The sequence below is a fragment of the Tasmannia lanceolata genome, unplaced genomic scaffold, assembly GCF_043159265.1.
Source record: "Tasmannia lanceolata isolate RefF3 unplaced genomic scaffold, GAP_Taslan_0.1 ptg000044l, whole genome shotgun sequence".
NCBI lineage: Eukaryota > Viridiplantae > Streptophyta > Magnoliopsida > Canellales > Winteraceae > Tasmannia > Tasmannia lanceolata.
In genome coordinates, this window is record NW_027518721.1 from 20,088,546 (window position 1) to 20,109,553 (window position 21,008).

The 21,008-nt window shown below is 38.9% G+C and overlaps 1 protein-coding gene across 1 annotated transcript; it reads left to right on the plus strand.

Moving 5' to 3' along the window:
- Nucleotides 1-781: 781 nt before the first annotated feature.
- LOC143863864 (ubiquitin-conjugating enzyme E2 variant 1C-like) lies at nucleotides 782-20,341 on the plus strand. Its single transcript, XM_077374646.1, has 4 exons — nucleotides 782-993; nucleotides 15,142-15,281; nucleotides 19,036-19,161; nucleotides 19,909-20,341. The coding sequence occupies exons 1-4, from the start codon at nucleotides 960-962 to the stop codon at nucleotides 20,047-20,049; spliced, it is 441 nt and encodes a 146-aa protein (XP_077230761.1). The 5' UTR covers nucleotides 782-959; the 3' UTR covers nucleotides 20,050-20,341.
- Nucleotides 20,342-21,008: the final 667 nt, after the last annotated feature.

The window sequence follows — 21,008 nt, forward strand, 5'->3', positions numbered from 1 at the left end:
AAAATTTGTTTGTAATTTAAGCAATTTTTTTTTTAATTTCCTATTTGTTTCGGCTTTTCTTTCCCTCCTCTTACACAATTTCTCTCATATGAGTCATATCTATCCCTATCCCACCGTCCCTCACCATTGGGTGAGCCATTATTTGAAGGAAAAAAAAATTCATGTTAGCCAAACGTGACTCAAGGCTCCATTTATTTTCACGTAAAATGAGCCTAAAACAAAATTTACACCAAAATTTTGTTAAAAACTGTCACCAACTTTTAACTTAAAAATTACCACCAACTTTTAACTAAAAAATTACCGTAAAATTTATTTTAGGCTTATTTAAAATCTAAAGAAACAGAGCCTACGATCGGTTATAGATTAGTGCCATCCTTGCGCAGAGTCATGCTTATCTTCTCTGTATTATTCTATTCAGAACACGTTTGGCCACCATGAATTTGTTTTCATAATAAATTGATGTCTCTAGATGGAGATGAAGGCGAAGTGGCTAAATATCAGGAAACAAAAACAGAGGAAACTAGTGGAAATGTTTGATGATTCACATGCCATGAACTTAGGCCATATTTGATGCTATTGATTGGGTGATCCATTTTAGTGCAATTTCTCCTGTAATAATAACAATCGCGAATAATCAGCAACAAATTGATCAACTGATAAAGAGTTGGGCCTTTAATTAATTATTAATTGGGCTTAGTATATGTTCAATATGAACCCCTACGGTAAAGTATGGGGTCAGGCCCAACCCATTGATACCCATGAAGAGGTAAAAGAGAGTAATGTACCTTTATTCCTTCTAACACTCAAACCCCCTTCTCTCTTCCTCTCATTCCCTTTCTTCTTTATTCCCTGTCATTTCTGTCATTTTTTAGCTTGACCTCTCCCTCTCATCGGATTCTCCTCCCTTATTTCTATAAAAACCTTTCCATCAGATCATCTTGAAAAAGCCTCTGACATCAATGACGATTGGCTCAGGAGGATCCAGTGTTGTGGGTATGACTCTCTCTCTCTCTCTCTCTGCTTTTATTCTTTCATAATCTTGGTTATTGGGTCTGTGTTGTTTCTTTAATCTCTGCTCTTCTGGAAGAGAAATTTAATGTGTTTGCTAAGATGAATGTTGGCTTTCATGGGTTTTTGTTGAATTTGTGGAATATGGCTTCATGGGCCTGGATTTTCTGTTTTATTTCTTCTTATTGGAATATTGATGACGAATGAATAGGTTGTGCAGTTGGGTTGGGTATTCAATTTTAAATGGATCTTTATAAACTGTTGATGGCAAGTACCCAAGTTGTTTGGGTCAGACATTCTTGTATTTTTTTGGGATTTGGTTGACTAGTACTTTTGGGTTCAATCTGATACTGGTAAACGAAAGAGAAATCTAATGGGTTTTTGACAATGAATATGTAATTCAATTTTGTCGGGGTTTCATTTGCATCCGCATTTTCAGATTTCGCGTATCGATTTTATTCTCTTCTGGTTTTCTTATCTTTATGGGGTTTCTTGTAGAGGGATTCATATCTGCTGTATGGGAAGATTGTATATTTTCTCCGAGGGTGTTTCCATCTTTTTACATCTAATATGTTTTTGGGAATCGGAGCGGGAGTTCGCATTTGATTGGAAAATTTTGAAGCATGGATATCTTCATCAATTGTCATGTTTTGGCTTCTGATTCATTTTTCATTTTATGTTATATTGTAGTAGAGGCTTCAGTCTCATCAAGAGTTGGGTACCACCTTTTTTTCTTTGATTCATTGTGAAATTAGAATAGAATCATTGCTATTCTCTCAAGCTGTCTCTCTATAAATGTGCCTTGGTTGTTATTTTAGACGAACCTTGTAGTTGTGTGAGTGGTATGGTGGGGGATCATCCTTTATTAGAGTCAAGAGTAAGTTAGATAAGCTAGAGGGGTCTATCATGGCTGTTAAAATGTATTTTTTTAGTCATAGGGTCTCAATTGAGGATTTTAAGTGCCTTTAGGTCAATTAAGGGTAGTATAATCTTTTCCCATCTAAATCACTTAAGCCACTTAAGTTTAAGGTTATTTTAAGTGACTCTTGTGTTCTATTAGAATTAAAGCTTTAGGGCCCGTTTGGATACCTCATATTTGGTATTTGGATTTTGAATTGAGTTTTGAATACAAAATGAATAGATCTGCCAGCTCATGTTGAGGGAGACAGAGAGGGAAGGTGGTACTTTCTAGTGGAGGGGAGAGGTTGAGTAGCAAAGAGGGTAAAGGAAACTGCCAGATCTGTGGATTTCCAATTACTTATTTCCACAGCATATTTGGAAATTTGATTTTTTTTCACTGTCAGTCGCTGAAATTGAAGGATTTGATCTGGATCCACACTGCAAAAAGGGCTGCAAATGTGAGAGATCCAAATCAAATTCTTATGGGCATCCAAATGGGCCCTTAGTTCTTGTATGATTCTTTTTTAGTTTGGTACTTTGCTATATTTAAATAGGTTTTTGGCTTGTAAATATTATGATTATGAATTTGAGAAATAGATAATAGAGCTTTCAGCCCTCCTTTGCCATTTGGATTCATGACATGATTTTCTAGGTGGATTCCTTGATATCTAGATGGATTACTAGAACCCTAAGGTGGATTATTTGGGTACTTTTCTCCCTTCTCCTATATCTGTAATTGTTTTCGCTTAGAATTCTTCCACTAAGGTACAAATTTTTTCATCTCTTTCCCCACCTTATCCTTCTCAACTCAACTCAACAAAGCCTTTGTCCCAAACTAGTTGAGGTCGGCTAAATGAATCCTTTAGAAAAATTTCATGAAGAAGGTGAAAGGAATCTACCGGGCTCTAATCCTGGCTCTAGTTGGGTTCTTCTACGTGGATCATTTTCTTCCATTCTATCCTATCCAAGGTCATGTTCTCTGTTATGTTCCTAGCTATCAAGTCTTTCCTCAGTGTTTCTACCCAAGTCATTTTTGGTCTACCTCTTCTCACTGGAGCATCCAAAGGCCTACGTTGGATATGTCCAAACCATCTAAAGCGGTGCTCTCTCATCTTCTCTTCAATTGGTGCCACCCCCACCTTTTTACGGATGTCTTCGTTTTTAATTCTATCTAACCTTGTGTGGCCGCACATCCATCTAAGCATTCGCATCTCCGCTACACTCATCTTATGTACATGCTGCTTCTTGGTGGCCCAACATTCTGAGCCGTACAGCATGGCTGGCCTCACAACTGTCTATTCCTTCCCTGGCTAATCTATTGGGGTATCAGATGCAGGAAAAAATCAAAGAGCTCTAAACTCTGTTTGTCTATTCCTTCCCTGGCTAATCTATCTGCAATCCCATTTGCTGATCTTCTTACATGGCTAAAAGATAAAGAAAGACCATCCAATCTATCTCGGATCTCATCAAAATATTGAGCGACTCTCCATGGATGGATCGAAGAACCTCTAAGGCATCTAATAATATTGAGAGAATCTCCTTCTACGATTACACTGTCCAAATAATCCCTTGATGAGCCGCTCTGACTTTTGCTTCACTCGCATCTGATACCCCAATAGGCCCAGAAAAGGCCCAAATTATTTCGCCTTTGGAATCCCTAAGAACACCACCTGTACCCGCCAGTCGTAGATTCCCCATACTAGATCCATCAAAGTTAAGTTTCAACATCCCTTGAGGGGGAACATGCCACTGCTGAACAATAGGTGATCTATGCTCGATACTGAAACAAATTTCCTTCCACCCTCCCACAAAGGTACAAATTCTTGTCCCTGTTTCACAAGGTTTTAAATTTCTGGTTCGGTCTCGGTTTCGGTCGGCACGGAAATAAAAACAATACAGAAACACTTCGGTTTCAGTGGAAATTTCGATGGAAATCATGTAAAATCACGGAAACATATGGAAACGTATGCAAATGATGAAATTTTCTAATCTTTTAAAAAACATAAGTAAATGATAAAATTTTAAGATGAAACTTTCGGAAATGCAAGAATAAGTATTTTTTTTTTTGGGTACCGTAGGGTATCCCCACCCCACTTTGTAGGAAATGCAAGAATAAGTATAAATACATAGAAACCATCACATAAACAACAAAACCATCCATAATGGCTTTATCACGTCGAACACCTAGTGACATGCATTGTCGCCATAGTTATCAATTCCGTTCCGTTCCTGCCAGAATGGACCGGACTTCCGGTTCCGGCTCGGAATCCGGAACGGTTTGGGCATATTTTCCGTTATGGCAGGAATTCCGGTCGGAATTCCGGACGAAACAGGCAGAATGCCCTGTTTCGCCCAGAATTGACTGAAAATGCATATATTTTTCGAAAAAAGTACGGCAATGCCATTATAGCTGTTGGGATTGCTTTTTGACCCTTTTACCCTCATTTTATGGCCGTTGGAAGGGTATTTTTAATGAATATGCCTTTTGGGACACATTATGGACTATTTATTAGTTTATTATCCTTTTCTATTGATTTTTTATTTTTTGAGATTTTTCTCATATATTTTAATATTTTTTGTGTGACCGAAAAGTTTCGACCGGAATGACTGAAATCCCACCAAAATTTCATTTCGGTGGCGAAAACGGAATGGCCACCGAAACAGAATTTACAACTATGGTTGTCGCGCAAGTTTAGAACAATAAAGTCAATAAAGAAGTACAATATAATAAAGTATAACAAAGTACAATGCCTAGTCTCCTCAGTATGGACCCCAACTCTATGCCAATCCCACAAAGAGTTATGAGTTATTCTTGGTCCCATGCCAATATGACATCCCATGCATAAGATGCGGTTAGTTTGCTGTGCAGTTCAATGATTTTACCTACCAAATATCATTTTCTACATTAACGAATTAAAATAAAATACAAATAATAACATCTTTCCATTTTTTTTTTGTTCCTACCTTTTCGGTCAAATTTCAAGAATTTCGATCGAATTTTGGGAATTTCGATCGAATTTGGGGGAAATGATGGCGTAAATGGAAATCGTGTAGATTTTGTTTCGGTGGGGATGGAAATCGAAACATTTCGGTCGTTTCGGGGAAATTTAATACCATGCTTTCACCACCTTACCCTTCTTTTCTTTATTTTTATTTATTTTTGAATGGTACCCTTCTTTTCTAATTGTTATTTTTCCTTATGATTTCTGTCTTCCTTTGCTTTCTTACTTTTCTGTGATTTTATCTTCTCTCTTCTTTATTCTCTTTGTTTTCCTTGACTCTTTCAAAACTCCGATTCTTGCATCTCTTTCCCCACCATGTCCTTCTTTTTATTATTATTATTATTTTTTTATGATGTCTTTCTTCCTTTTCTTTCTTATTTTATGTGATTTTCTCTTCTCTAATCTTTCTTCTCTTTGTTTTCTTTGACTCTTTTAAAACCCTAATTCTTTCGTTCATATTTTAGTTCCTTTCTTTATTCTATCTTTTTATTGGTTCTGATTCTTCTTCAAGTTTCTAAAACTCTTTTCTTTCTATTGTTTTTTGCACATGGCATTGGCTAACTCAAACCCCTTTAATTAGAATACTCACCCTACTACTAGGACTCATATTCTCCCTTTACGTGACCTCTATCTAATCTTACTACAAATAAGTTGCTTTTCTTTTTGAAATAAAACTCCTAATTCAACTCAAACTCCTAATGACTTGAAACCTTCATTACATGAGACTTCCTACTACACTTAAATTATGACTCTTCAAACCCACTAGGGCTCTTAACTCATCATGGAAACTAACCCACTTCAAGTCCCACAAATACGAGGACTCTTAATGTTGTAATGTGGGCCATATCATTCATGTAAGTGACATTCACCTTATGATGTGGTCCAACCATCATCTTAGCGATTAGATTTTGTTTTCTTTATGAGATTATTAGACATTTGTTATTTCTCTATTAGGTAGTATATTTATTTGATTTTTTTAGCATTTTATTTAGCCTAGATGTGGGAGATGTCCACATCAACCTATGCCCTACCTCACCTCCTTTTTTGTGACCCACTTATCCTTTTAAAACTTATCTTTTTTAGCCTTTTTTAGCCATGACCTACTTATTTCTTATCTCCCTTTGGCTAACCCCCTAATAAACCACTTGAAGCCCGTTTAAGGCCTTTTTCTTTAACATATTGGTCACATATAGGGTCCCACCACCTAAATAAGTCAATCCCTACATATAAATGCCTCTAACACCCACCGAAATATGGCAAACCTTGGAAAAATATGAAAGAGAACTCTCCCTTGGATGACCTTCTCTTTCTCTCTCTCTCTCTCTCTCTCTCTGCATTGGCATTCCTCCACGTGTGCCCTTTTCAGCCCATAGATTTCTCTCCCTTTCTCCTCTCTTTTTTCCATTAGATCTTACCTTTCTCCCCTCTCACCTCCATTCGATATCTCCCTTTTTCCCTCTTCTCCTTCCCTCCTTAATACACCTTTCCCACTTTCTCCTGTTCTCTTTTCTCCCCTCATCTTCCACCATCCATCTCACCATCTTTCTCCCTTACAACATTTTCGCCTACTCCACTCTTTCTTCTCTTTTGTTCTTTATAATCTCATTTTTCTCCTCCCCATCTTTTCTCCCTTCTTCAACCTTCTTGATTGGGTTTATAAATTGTTCCCCTTTTTACCCCCGTCCTTTCCCTTTCTAGATCTTGATTACTTTCTTGATCTTAATTCCTTTCCTGATCTTGATTATCTATTCTTTTTTTTCTTCTTTATCTTGGTCGTGAATTACCCCTCCTTTCTTTCAGTCTAGCTCTCTCTCTTCCCTCTTGGATACCAGCTAGAGCGGGATCACTTCCGAGGCCCACTATGCGATCTCAGGTATAGATACATTATTTCTTTTCTTGTTAGCCTGCTTATATCTTCCTTGAATTTTTCCCTCAAACCTTTTTTCCCGTCTTATATTGCCTACTTCATACCCTAATCCTATCAACCCCATTAACTTTATATCTTGTTAGACTCTTTTTGGGTTGGAGTTGGACATTAGTTAGTAGATCCGATTTGTTTGATAGATTGTTATGAGATATGATTCCATTGCTCAGTTGAATTTATTTTGATTAGAACTTATTGTTCGAATTTTTACTTGGATGAGTAGAATTCGTTTGACGAATTAATTTTAAAAGCCTTGGTTTTTTATGAAAAGTCTACTTGCTTTGATTATTATGTGCCATTTGGGAATTTAAGGTGCTATTAAGCTGAATTAGAAACCATTTCTTTTGCTCCTAAGTTTTTCAGAAATTGATATGCGAACACTAGGTTTGCAGTATACAACTCCGATTCTTTGTGAGTTCCATAACCTACGCCATCTATGCGTTCGATCGTATTACGCTTAGTGTCTACTTTAGTCATTCTTGTTAGTAGGACGACTTTAGGTAGGAAATTAGGAATCTTGCTCTAATATTGTCCTAGGTCATAGGCTCACTCCTAGATCAGTTAGGTATCATTTTCCATAGGGGTGGCAACGGGGTGGCGCGGGGCCGAATGTTGCATTCCCCGTCCCCGCCTCAAGGGAAATTCCCCATCCCCGCACAGTCCCCGCTTCGGGGATGACGGGGAATCCCCGTCCCTGCCCCAGAGGGATTTTAATCCCCATCCCCGCCCCGCATACTACGGGAAAAATACCCCACCCCACTCCCACCCTACTATAATAACAATTTCTACTATTTTAATCTAATCAAACAATTACTAAATAAGAATCCAAAGTTCCAAACTAAAATATATCACTCTATGAAAGTATTTTCGTAATATTAAAGTTATATAGGGATAATTAATGTAATTTTATATATGGAGATTGCAGAGCAGGGACCATCACCATCCCCTCCCCGTCCCGCTTCGGGGAATTTTTTTAATCCCTGTCCCCGCTTAAATCGGGGAATCCCCGCCCTGTGCGGGGCGGGCGAGGCGGATCCCCACTTTCACAGGTTTAATTGCCAGCCCTAATTTTCCATAGTTTAGTGTCCTCTTACTTTCTATTTAGAAGTCTCACATTTCCATAGTCTAGTGTCATCATAATTTTTGTTTAGGGGTCTCGGTTGCCTCTAGAGTCCATAGGGTTCTCCTGCATGGCAAATTATCCACTTTTAACCATGGGTAATAGGGCCAATACTCCACGACATCACGGGGAAGGTCAAGTCCAACAACGAAGGGGCATGGCAAAGAATCACTTTGGGTACATTGGATTAGAAACCAGACATATTAGCTGAGATTAAAGTTATCTTGAATCACATTAACAAACATATTTGGCTTAAGGCTTCATGGAATGCCATGAGACCTCTAGGAATACATGCCTAGCCCATCCACCTGTGCAGGCAAGACAAGGCAAAAGGACATTTACAAATACCACGCTAGTTATCTATTAGAGATCCCGTGGCTAGTCATTTGAAGCCCACTCTCTTTTTTTTTTTAAATATGACCACAAGACCACCAAACCACCAATAGGGGAGATGAGCATTGAGTAATGGACTTCTAAGATCCAAATCACAAAATACCTCTAAATATTTTAAATATGATGAATCGAGTCACAGATCAGGACATTCTAGCCTCGAACTAGCCTAGCAAAACCAGTAAATGAACCGGCCTTAAAGGAGGAAATGATCCCTATTATGAAAGTGCTTCACATAAGGGAATGAATGAGCAATCTCTTGAGAGTCAGCACAGTGAAACCGTACTTGATGGGGGTTCATGCAGGGACAGTTTGTGTGATGCAATGCAGGTTAAGTCGGCGTATTAAACATCTAAATCTCAACATTGTCATGCATTCTGCTATAGTCCAGTCAGGACATCTCGGAGATTTGAGTGCATCATTGCTATTGTTACGATACGGCTTATTGCATGTCGATTTGTGTAGCTAGGTTCTTCAATGAGCCACATTTTTGGAGAATTTTATGGAGCAATAGGAGTTATATTTTAGCTTGGCACATACCACTTCCAGATGGATGGATAGACAAAAATGGTCAATCACAGCATAGGAAATTTATTGAGACGCTTAGATGGTGAAGGACCTCATAAGTGAGACTTAACTCTATCCCATCCATAGTTTAAATAATGTAATTCCATTACCTGCTCCCTTGATACCACTTGTGGCCATCCTATTCCCCACCTTTTAGATCGTACCCCTTTATCATACCTTCGGAGACAGTTTTGAGATTGAGGACTTCATTCAGCACATCAAAGAGTTACAACAAAAGGCTTTAGAGCGACTGCGATTGAGTAACGAGAGGTACAAGCTGGTGAAGAATTTTATGGAGAATTTTAATGAGCCACATTTCTGGAGAATTTTATGGAGCAATAGGAGTTATATTTTAGCTTGGCACATACCACTTCCAGATGGATGGATCGACAAAAATGGTCAATCACAGCATAGGAAATTTATTGAGACGCTTAGATGGTGAAGGACCTCATCAGTAAGACTTAACTCTATCCCATCCATAGTTTAAATATGTAATTCCCTTACCTGCTCCCTTGATACCACTTGTGGCCATCCTATTCCCCACCTTTTAGATCGTACCCCTTTATCATACCTTCGGAGACAGTTTTGAGATTGAGGACTTCATTCAGCACATCAAAGAGTTACAACAAAAGGCTTTAGAGCGACTGCGATTGAGTAACGAGAGGTACAAGGTGACTGTTGCTTAGTTTTAGAGAGATTACTTCTACAATATTGGGGTCTAGTGACAACAATTTCTTGATATGATAGATTCGTGATTGGAGCTGTTCACTATCATCGTCTTGGAGATTTGACATAGATTACTATCATCACTTTGTTACCATTTGGAGCTTGGGATATTGGCGTTCGGATGACGAAGATGCATCAAGGATTTCACTGGAGATACCTCGTTCATTGGTGAGGGCGTTGTCTGATTGATTGTTCTTGGATGAATGGGGTGTAGCTACGATGACTTCTTGGGGATATGTTTCACCATATTATAGACTTCTACTCAACGGAATTGAATTCTTCCCAATACGTATGTAACTCGAACACTTAACATATGTACCCTTGACACCCACCTAAAAAGGGCTAATCGTGGGAAAAGGTGAAAGGGAACACTCCCGTGGACATCCTTCTCTCCCCTAGCTCTCTTTGTCTCTCTTCCCTCTCCTCTCTCTCTATCTCTCAATAGAACATCATCTTTTTCATCGACATTCCTTCTCCACCTCCCCCTTTTCACCCCATTGACTTTTTCTTCCTCTTTCATCTCTCCTCTCCATTCGATCTCTCTCCTTTCTCTTCTCCTTCCCTCATCATTACACCTTTCCCACTTTCTCCCTTCTCCACTCACCTTCCACTATCCATCTCACCATCTTTCTCCCTTACATCCTTTTCTCTTACTCCAATTTCTTTGTTGTCTTATTTCTCTTTTCTGCTCATTTTTTCCTTCTTAACCCTCTCCGGTTGGGTTTGTAAACCGTTTCCCTTCCTACCCCTATTCCCCCCCCCCCCCTCTTTTTTATCTTGATTTCTTTCTTAGATCTTGATTCGCTATTCTTTTCTCTCTTTATCTTGTTTGTGATCAACCCCTCCATTTTATTACTCTAGGTTTCTCTCTCCTCTCTTGGATACTACGTGCAGCTAGATGACTCTGGCTGAGAAAGTAATCAGTGAATCACGGATTCCCATCATCTTGTCATGTGGGACCTTATGGTCACTCAAAACTTAAGTAAATTAACAAGACAAATGAGTTTGAGTGCCCTTGTAACTTAAAAATTCGTAAAAAACATGTGGGCCGTATTTTAATCACTTACTACTTAAAGAAAGAAATCAAGCCATGTAAACGAACCCATCTAGTGTCAGGATTAGACTTAGTCAATTTGAGCCGGGTAGATTCTTTCACCTTCTTGATGAAAATGTTCTAAACGATTCATTAACCAACCCTACTAGTTTGGGACAAAGAATTAGTTGAGTTGAGTTGAGATGACCTAAAGAAATCAAGTGATATTAGTGGAAAAAGACTGGTTCCCTCTCCTATACCATAAGGGACTTAAAAACTGCTGACCATATGTTCACAGTCTTAGCTACATATAGAAATTTGGTTTACCTGATTGATCTCAGATATGAGTTATTTGATGTAAATTTACAGAAATAGGATATATAGGCGTGGAAACCATACACAAACAATACTTCGATATTTATAAGAAAATAGAAAAAGTAGAAGTATGGAATGTTGTGACATACTATTTCTTGAAAACATTAAAACATAAGGAATCTTGAAACTTTAAAGAAAGACCAGGACAGTTTAAAACAATGAAAGCATTTTGATGGATTCCACATTGTCATCATAAATCTTACTATATTTATTTTATTGCACATGCTATAGTGTAGAGAATCCGGTACGTATAAAATACATTTGGGATTGCTATTTCCACCTCTCCAACTTTCTATTTCACTTCTACAAGGGGAATTTGGTCATAATTTAGGTGGCTAGAAACAGTGCAGTCGATCCTCTCAAGACCATATTACTTCTGCTGATGGTGGAAATATTGATATTGGTAGAGGAAATTCCCCACTAATATGCTATGCGCTTATATATCATTTCAACTCTGCATGCTGGCATTTTCTGCACAGAAGCGCATATGGAATACATGGAGATGACGTATAGCATCGTGTAGCATGCAAAGACACTCATCCCTTTCTTGCATGGATGCATCCATTCATGCATGTGTGCACTCACAGACGCACATGTACATGTACAAGTATTATGTATCCACTCATACACATATACATGCGTGGTGCTCATATTCACAGCATTAAATAATTAAATTTTTGTACTCCTTAATGTTTTGAAGTGTTTTCTTGACTAAGTTTGACCTGATGTATGGTTGATATGATTATTGTTTTCGTCTTTGCGCTTGGGGCTTCTTGTGGAGATCTTGAAACATGCTGGAGCTGATATTTTTTCTTTTATTAATAATGAAGAATATATTATGTGAGGCTGCTTCACATATATGTATTTTTTTGTGTGTGTTCTGAACTTGGAAAAATAAGTAACTGTGGATTGGAACTTGTGTTGCTAAATGATTTTAATGCTTATTTAAATTGCATAATCTATTAATAGCGATGATGTATTGGAACTTACTTTGGTAAATGCTTCAATCCTTATCCAAGTTGCATAACCTATTAATTAATCGGTGGGACATCCTGTTTGACATACGGTGTCAAGCTTTTGCAGCTAGAAAACTGTCAAACACCAGCCAGATCTCTGCTTACTATAGTCCTTTTTTTTGTCGTTTGAAAAGCGCCAAATTCCATTAATGGTAAATTAGCATTAGGGACCAGTAGTCTCGTCCTGCTTACAAAAGACCATTCCTGATGACCTGGGAGATCCTAGGTCCGAGTTAAGAAACAACAGAAACAGAAACCTTACAATCCCTTCCCTTCATCAGATCCTATGAAGCCATGATTTCTCCGAAACTCATTACCATCACCACTCCGCAAGGCTCGACTAGAAGGAACATTTTCCAAGCTCGTCCAGTAGGCTTTGAAGATGGTTGATCGGCAAACCCATGGAAGCAGCGATCGGATTCCTTTCCAAGAAGCCAGGGCTTTTTCGGATTTCAATTACTTCCTCCAGATAAGAAATACTAATCTCCCTCGAAATTTCCGATAGCCTCTTCCGCCTACGCCTTTCCTCGGTCAAGGTTAAGTTAAAAAAGGGATGCTTGTGCAGGGGTGAATGGGTATCTTTCACATCGACAGCCCCACAGAGATTGAAAAACGTAAGAGGACAAACCCTAGCTTCCTGTTTAAAAGATTTCCACTGATTTTCTAGTTGTTTTCCAGAAATCTCCTGAGGAGTAGGGTCATTGATAGAAGCTCTCTCTTCGTCATAAACCATCCTTCTTATTCCATGAAGAATCTTTTCCAGCGTCATGATTTCCATGATCAGTTTCCTTTTACACCCCCTGGGCAAGAATGGGATTCCTGTTGCATGGGATCTTGATCTTCCGTTGTACTTACTTGCATGGGATCTTGATCTTCCATTGTACTTACTTAGAGGTGAGAGGTATCTTGGACACCCAAAGAAATCCCTTCAGTTCATACAAACAACTTATCTCACCGCCATCAGGGTACCACTAACCAGTACTCATGTGTCCCAACCCATACATTTTCGTAATTACAATTTCTTATTACTTCTGACTTTCCATCCCAACGTAGAAGGGCTTTTTGACTTCCCAAAAAATTTCAGAGCAGCTGCGTAAGTCAGAGATTTTAATGATACTACCTCATTTTTCAAATCCCCCTATTCATTGTGTCATTAATTATCAAAACAAAACTACTAAGGAAAGTGAAAATTTCCTAACCCAACCCTAAGCACAGACTCCCTATCCAGTTCCAAGGGAACCGGGGATTCCTTCATCCGAGGGCCGAATTCACCCTAGAGGATTGGGGAATTTGTCCAAGGCTGACCAGGGAGGCCACAATGAATTCCTTCTTACTTACCTTCAGAGAGGATTTTGTGATGGCCAGGCACCTCTTTGGTGTTTAGCTTCTGTGTCAGTTTAGAGGTCAGGTTTCGAGTACTGGGCCTATTAGCAGCTTTTAGCGCTTTCCTCAGAAGCACCAACCTGTCCTTCCGGCTCAATCGACTAGCCAAAGAAGCCTTCCCGGAAGGCCTAGCTAGCTGATAGGGTCCCATTAGAGTGCGGCCCAAGTCGGAACGAACTGGACCTGCTAGATCACCTCCAATTGTGAATTTTGAATTCAAATTCAAGTCCAAAGGGGCAATTGCCGATGATTCAACAGATGTCTGTTCTTGATTCTCAAAATCCGGCCCCGCTGTCGGGAATTGCCCTTCCGGGATTAAAGAATCCTTTTCTGAGGAGAGTGAAGAACGCAAGCAACAGCCCGAATCAAGGCCCGAGGCATTGGGGTTCTGGATTTCAGTACGAATTGAGAAGTTTTGATCCCGGACCCGAATTAAGATAACAGGAGGTACAACTTGCCACCACGGGATGACAATTTTGGCCGAGACGAAGCACATACAGTAGTTATGTCTCCCTTCCATTTTCACCGCCAGAACTCGCCCAAATGAGTTTCCCAGGGCTTCAACCGTTGAGGTGGCCCAAATATGGAGGGGGGTAGTGGGATACCATAAAAATTAACCCAGTGACTTTCCATATCTTGGGGATTACAACTCCAAGGGATCAAGGAGGATAGCTGATTTCCACAAAGATCTGATCCAAGAGCCAATGCTCCTGCAGCCTCCTCTTCTGAGTTGAACATGAATAAAACTTCTATTTTAGATAGGTTACATGAACAAGGGAGCGAGGGGATATCCCAGACTTCTTTGGCCCATAACCATAGGTCATTAAGCATCCCAAAGTTGTCCTTCCTTCTTCCTATCAGGCAGGCTTTTAGAGCTTTCATCCTAATGTCCACGTCCTTACCCGAGATAGGTAAGAGTGGAGTGCCTCCCTCAATCCTTGAGTATATCGATCCAGAATTCGGCCATCGATCATCTTCCTTAAAGGATTCTAGATTGTTGAGGGTCTTAACAAGCTTTGAGTCATCTTTTCCCTTTTTTTCCAAAAGGAAAGGGACCATCGACATTTCTCCCTCCATCTAAAGTTTAAGTAGTCATAAGATAAGCAAATCCAGTCACCCGATCTTCGGACTGACTTCCCCCCAATTTCTTCCGACCCCAATTCCATTTTTGTATTTCGATCATTCTTAAACTGATACTGCTTACACCAGCAACAATGCCTTCGCCATTTGAAGTTGCAGTATGCACACGATAAGCAGTGCCAATCTCCCTTCAAGCCCTCTGCCATGGCGACCTCAACAACCCATTACTTTAGTCCTCTTTTTGCAACACCAACAAGGATTTTTGTTTTGGACAGGCAACTCCAACAATGAAATTGAAGGACCATTTGTTTAATTTTCAAAGACACATGTACATGCTAGTGTAAAAATTTGGTTATTGAAGTTCTCCGTAGTGTGCTGAAATCACATAGAAAAATGACCTTATATATCTGATCTTTGCCCTTTGTGACAACCATCTTAACGTGTTGCAAGATCTTTTTTCTTTTATATATGTATATGTTACATTAATAATGCATAAGTATCTTCTAGAATGAAAGGCTCAATATTCTAGAGGTCAAGATCTATTATTGGGCAGAGTCCGCTTTCTAGTTGTGTGATTGATATATATGAATTTTGTGCATCCTTATCTTTCCATGCAGTCCCACGGAACTTCAGATTGTTGGAGGAACTTGAACGTGGAGAGAAGGGTATTGGAGATGGTACGGTTAGCTATGGAATGGATGACGGAGATGACATTTTAATGCGTTCTTGGATGGGTACCATCATTGGTCCTCACAATGTATGTGTTTGTTTCTTTAACATCTTGTTAGATCGTTTGAAATGCTTTGTCTTATGACAAAGCATTATATTTTCTTTGGTAGTCATTCTATTTCTGTTTCTCAGTGGGTTAATTTTTTTTTATTCCAGAACTTTTCAGTTGTGTTGTAAAATTCTACATAATAGTGGAGTAATTATATTTTCTTCGGTAGTCTTTCTATGTCTGTTTCTCAGTCGTTTAATTTTGATTTCATTTGTTTTCGTGAACCTTTGTAATACTAGTATATGCCAAAACTGCAAAATGCTGAAGAAAATCTGCCTTCAGAAGGTTTGTTAACCACCGTAGCAGTTCAATATTTTTTGCCAAAAAAGAAGAAGTGGGTTGTGAGGTTTAATGGGGCCGGAAAATTTTCTTTTACAGTGTGAGCCGTGATCCTATCCAGAGGTTTTGGTTATCGTTACTTCAGTTTTCCTTTGAAAGGCACTAGTTTTGTTTGTGAAATCCGTTGACAATATTTTTTTTATTCCAGGATAGAAGTCGGTATTTTATGTATCAGCAAAAAGAAAGAAAGAGCAGAAGTGTTATTGCTAAATTTTTGGGGTAAGTTTTATCTTAAAGCTAAGAAGGATCGATTTCTTTGAAAGCTAAGAAGGGCCTGACAGTCTGCCACCGTCGTTGGTGAGAAGAGTGTTAAATGGCAGACTTTATCAGTGATCACTTTCCAATTTCTATTGAAGGGATATAAGTGTTTCCTGGGGAGATGGTTGTGGAGAGTTGGGAAGGAGAATAATAATCTTTGGGTCAGAGTAATTAAGCAAATATGGTGCTTCGCCGGGTCATTGGGAATCAGAGGATAATTTCATATGCCAATTACCAACTTTATGGAGAGATATCTTGAAATTTAGGCATTTATTTATAGCTTGTATTAGATTTAGGGTCTATTCTGCGGATAGAATTCGGTTCGGGCTAGACAAGTGGTGCTCGGAACAGCCCCTAAAAGTGATTTTTTCGGATTTATTTACCATTGTAATGCTCAGGGATAGCTTCGTTAAGGATAAGCTTGGAAGAATGAATTATAACGTATCTTGGAAACCTCACTTCAGAAGGAATTTATTTGATCGAGATCTTGATTCCATTGCTAGGCTCTTGGAAATTCTTCACGAGGGTTAAATCAAACAGAATGGGGAAGACAAACGGGTTTGGATTTGGAACTCTTCCGGTGAATATTCAGTTAAGTCATTCTGCCATCATCTTGTGACTAGCCCTGCATCATCCAAGGTAGCTAGATTGTGGACAATCCAGGCTCCTCCTAGAGTGTACACATTTGGATGGGCGATGCTTCGGGGTAGGATTCAGACAGTGGACTTTCTTCCTTAAAGGAAGGTTCTCATCATTGATCATTGTCGTCTCTATCTTGAGGCAGGGAAATCTGTAGATCATCTCTTCATTCATTGCAAATAGCTAGAGAGATTTGGAGAAAAGTGCTAAGCAGATTTGGAATATGTTGGGGTTTCCCTGCAAAACTCCCAAACTAGTTGGGGTCAGCTAAATTAATCCTTTAGAAACATTTGTGAAAGGAATCTACCCGACTCTAATCCTGGCTCTAGTTGGGTTCTTCTACGTGGATCATTTTCTTCCATTCTATCATATCCAAGGTCATGTTCTCGGTTATGTTCCTAGCTATCAAGTCTTTCCTCACTGTTTCTCGATTAAACAACTTATCGAAGTAACTTCTCCACCTCTCTTTAACCTCGTTTTCTTTTACTAATAATCTTGATTCTCGTCTTTGATGCATTTATATGATTCAAGTCCCTGCTCTTCCTTTCTCTCATCTTAGCAAGTTTGTAGACATTTTTTACCGTCTTTCGTCCTTAATCTATGGTACAAATCCTCATATACCTTGCCTCTAGCTTCACTTACTGCCTTCTTAGCTTCTTTTCTAGCCAATTTATACTTGCCACTGCTAAAGGTTATCAAGTGTGAATCTCTTTTCTTAAAAAAAGTATTTGTTAACATCAAATCATATGCCACTGCAAACCCCAAAATATCTTTTCCTGCCTCATTCCTATTGCCAAAACCTAGTCCTCCATGAACCCTCTCAAAACCTCCACTAGTTCTTCCCACTTGTCCATTTAAATCTCTTATAAATAAATTCTCTCTGTGGTATTCCTTGGACTACTTCATCCAGATCTTCCCAAAATTACCTCTTGACGGAATCATATAATCCTATTTGAGGGGCGTATGCACTAATAACGTTAATCGTCTCTTCACCTAATACTAATTTAATTAAAATAATTCTATCACCCTTCCTTTTAACATCTACAACCTCATCTCTTACGCTCTTATCTAACTAATATGATCCCTACCCCATTTCTATTCCTCTCAATTCCTGTATACCATAACTTGAAACCCGTATTTTCTATTTCCCTAGCCTTTTCTCCTGCCCATTTAGTCTCTTGAAGACAAGCTATATCAACTCTCATTCTCCTCAGCGTATCAACTAATTCCCTCAGGTTAGTGAACCTATGTTCCAACTGGCTAAACGAATCGTCTCCGTCTATAGATCGGAGGGTTAAGATCAACCTATGGAAATGATTTTTGGGGGCACAAACTATTTAGTATGTGGCCCATCTAATGGATGGTTTGGATCATCTTATGGTGCGGGTCACACTGTACTTTTTAATAAAGTGAGGAGTGCGATCATCAAAATATGGGAGTGCTGATAACATTTCCCTATATAAATATATATAGGGAATTGCTAGCGTCCATCGCAAAAGGCATTCCATGGCTGGTATGTCGCATGTCAGACCACCCACCTTGTGAATGGAGACAAAAGCTGTTTTCTTCATTCATGAGGTGGCTGGTCTGACATGCGACAGACCAGCTGCGAAATGCCTTTTGCAACGGACGCTATATATATATGAGAAAAGTGTTACTGCACTGCAGCGCAGGGAGCTTCCCTGCGCTCTAGTGGCTTATAAAGCCTCTCATTGGTTCGTATAGAGGGTCCACCTTTGCGGGTGCACAAAAAGTGATGAATGGGAGGCTTTATAAGCCACTAAAGCGCAGGAACACTTCCATCTCTCTCTCTCTCTCTCTCTCTCTCTCTATATATATATATATATATATATATATATATATATATATATATATATATATATATATATATATATATAGCTCACAAACCATATATCCCATAGTTGGTTTAGTCATCGTTTGCTCCTCAATAAATCTCAGAACCAATCACCTCTTATACTTAAAAACGTAGAAAACTATGCCAACTATGATTAGGTGTTTTTTTTTATGGTTATGATTAATGATGCTAATTTCAGGTTTTTAATCTTTTTGACAAAAGAGCTGCTCACTTCAATTTTCTTTTTCAATGTGAAAGCTCGTGAATGAGGGTTTCCATCCTATATAATAATAAAACGAAATCCTCATTGCAACCATCAGATCATGAGATCCTGAAGGGAGCTGAAATCCCGTTGGGACAAGGGTCATTATTTTATGTCAGTGGACAAGGTTCAGATTGTCAGGGAGCCGAGTCATTTCAAATGGAGCCTGTCTAGCAAAAAAATACATCAGCAAATATCAGCTTATTTGTTATCATTGATGACACTTGTTGATTTACCATCTATCATAGATCCGACCCTGCTCGGGCATTTGCTGTTTTCAACGTCGACTCTGAGTATTGGGAGTGCTGTTACTTACTGAAAATATTACTGTGGAAATTATATTTTCCAAATGCCTCACTGACTTCCTTATTCTATTGCAGTCTGTGCACGAAGGTCGCATTTATCAGTTGAAACTGTTCTGCGACAAAGATTATCCAGAGAAGCCTCCAAGTGTTCGATTCCATTCAAGGATCAATATGACATGCGTAAACCATGAGACTGGACTGGTAAACCATCTAATTCTTCTTCGTTTTTTAAAAATTGACTTTTATTAATATCGAAAGAGGTACAGGAGGGGGACAAGCTGTCCCCGAAAACGGGTGCGGGAATGTATCCCGCACACCTACATGAGTTTTAAGGCATAGATACATAGTAACCATCTAATTCTTTGTTTTGCTAACTGATGGTATATGCGTGCTACTTAACTATAACTAATAGTATTAACTTATGATTGTGGCGATAATGATGCCTGAGGAAACATAATCAACAATGGCAACGATTGCTATGATGATAATCCCATTGATGCCTATGGCGGCAAAAAATAAGCAACACTATACAAGTCCAATCATAGTGTTTTAGTTTCTACAGCATTTTGGCAGGATACTCAGATTTTCAGTTGTTTTGTCTGGGATTGCGAAAATTATTGTATGAGCAACAAAAAAATTGATTCCCAGCAGCTGAAAACCCTTCATTAGTTCTTGGAAGTGGCCAAATATCCATGATTTTGAACGACAGTTGCGATTCAGAAAAGAAGAAATGTCTGTTTATAAACAGTATCAGAAAAGGAAATATGTAGTTTAAGGTGTTCTTTTTCCCCCAACTTGTGCATTGACCCATGTTCTGGAATACATGTTGGATGTTGACCAACTTCTTTTTCCCCAACTTTGTGGAGCCCTTGGGTCATTTAGTATGACTGGGAGTTTTCTGATCACTTGTGATTGACGGTTGAACTGAACCCTGACCGGACTGTACAGGTAGAATCAAAGAAGTTTGGGATGCTGGCGAATTGGCAGAGGGAGTACACAATGGAACACATATTGACGCAGCTGAAAAAGGAAATGGCAGCACCCCATAACCGAAAGCTGGTTCAGCCTCCTGAAGGTACCTACTTCTAGTAGACAATAGAAGCCAATCACATACGTATATTGAAATATATAATGAGTGTAACAAACCAATGGCTGTATCTTTCGTAGAAGAACTTCTTCCAGCTTCATTGTTCACAACCCATGCATCTTTTTATTTACTTCTGCCAAACTTTATTTCAAGAATGTTGCTTGATGAATTGGATTTGCTTGTGTCATTTGAAAAACACACTATCTAGAACGAATGTTTCTGTATTAGGCTATTCGGTATGTTGATAACGTTGGGCATCTTTTTCTCTTGAAAGAAAACTTATGCTTGGCGCGAGTTGGAGTTTAGCTACCTAGAATTTTTTGAGATTTATGGTTTTGATACATTTCATTTGCTGTTGGGGCTCTATTAGTTAATGCTTCATAAATTTATAATCTCTTATATCATATTACTCGGACCAGGAACTAGCAGTGTTCCTATGCTCCTATGCTGATAGTTTACTCTCTTATTTCTAAAATTTAATACAAAAATTCAATGATATAAGCTATAAGAGAGTACCTTCTTAAGTATGTAAGAGAGTACCTTCTTAAGTATGGGAGTCAGATGATGATACTCGATAAGATCAGTTGTTTCTATCGCAGACGAAATTTATCATTACATTACCATTGATCGGTGGTTGTCGGTCGGCCCAGTGATTGTCATTACCAATATTACAAGCTTCATATACTTCACATCATAAACCGTGTTCCCAAAATATACCCTCAACAACCTTAGAAATTCCCCCATGCCCACCTTCAAGCTTGGCCATGTTAGGATCTTTAACAGGTACGCGAAATCATAGGCATTGTAGAACGTGACCCAACTCAATGATTCATAGCAAACAAAATCCTACCTCAGGAACTCAGCGAATTGGGGCAAGTCGATCCCAGCCATGCACTTTTCATAAGCATAGGATGATACTAATCCTTCTATAGGTTTCTATATTGGTTCTTCTCTCTGCAGA

Bases quoted from the DNA above. Each gene is read 5' to 3' on its own strand.
- LOC143863864 (XM_077374646.1), top strand. From the start codon at position 960: ATGACGATTGGCTCAGGAGGATCCAGTGTTGTGG. The intron at 994-15,141 runs GTATGACTCTCT...CTTTCCATGCAG, and splicing joins AGGAGGATCCAGTGTTGTGG to TCCCACGGAACTTCAGATTG. The intron at 19,162-19,908 runs GTAAACCATCTA...CGGACTGTACAG, and splicing joins TAAACCATGAGACTGGACTG to GTAGAATCAAAGAAGTTTGG.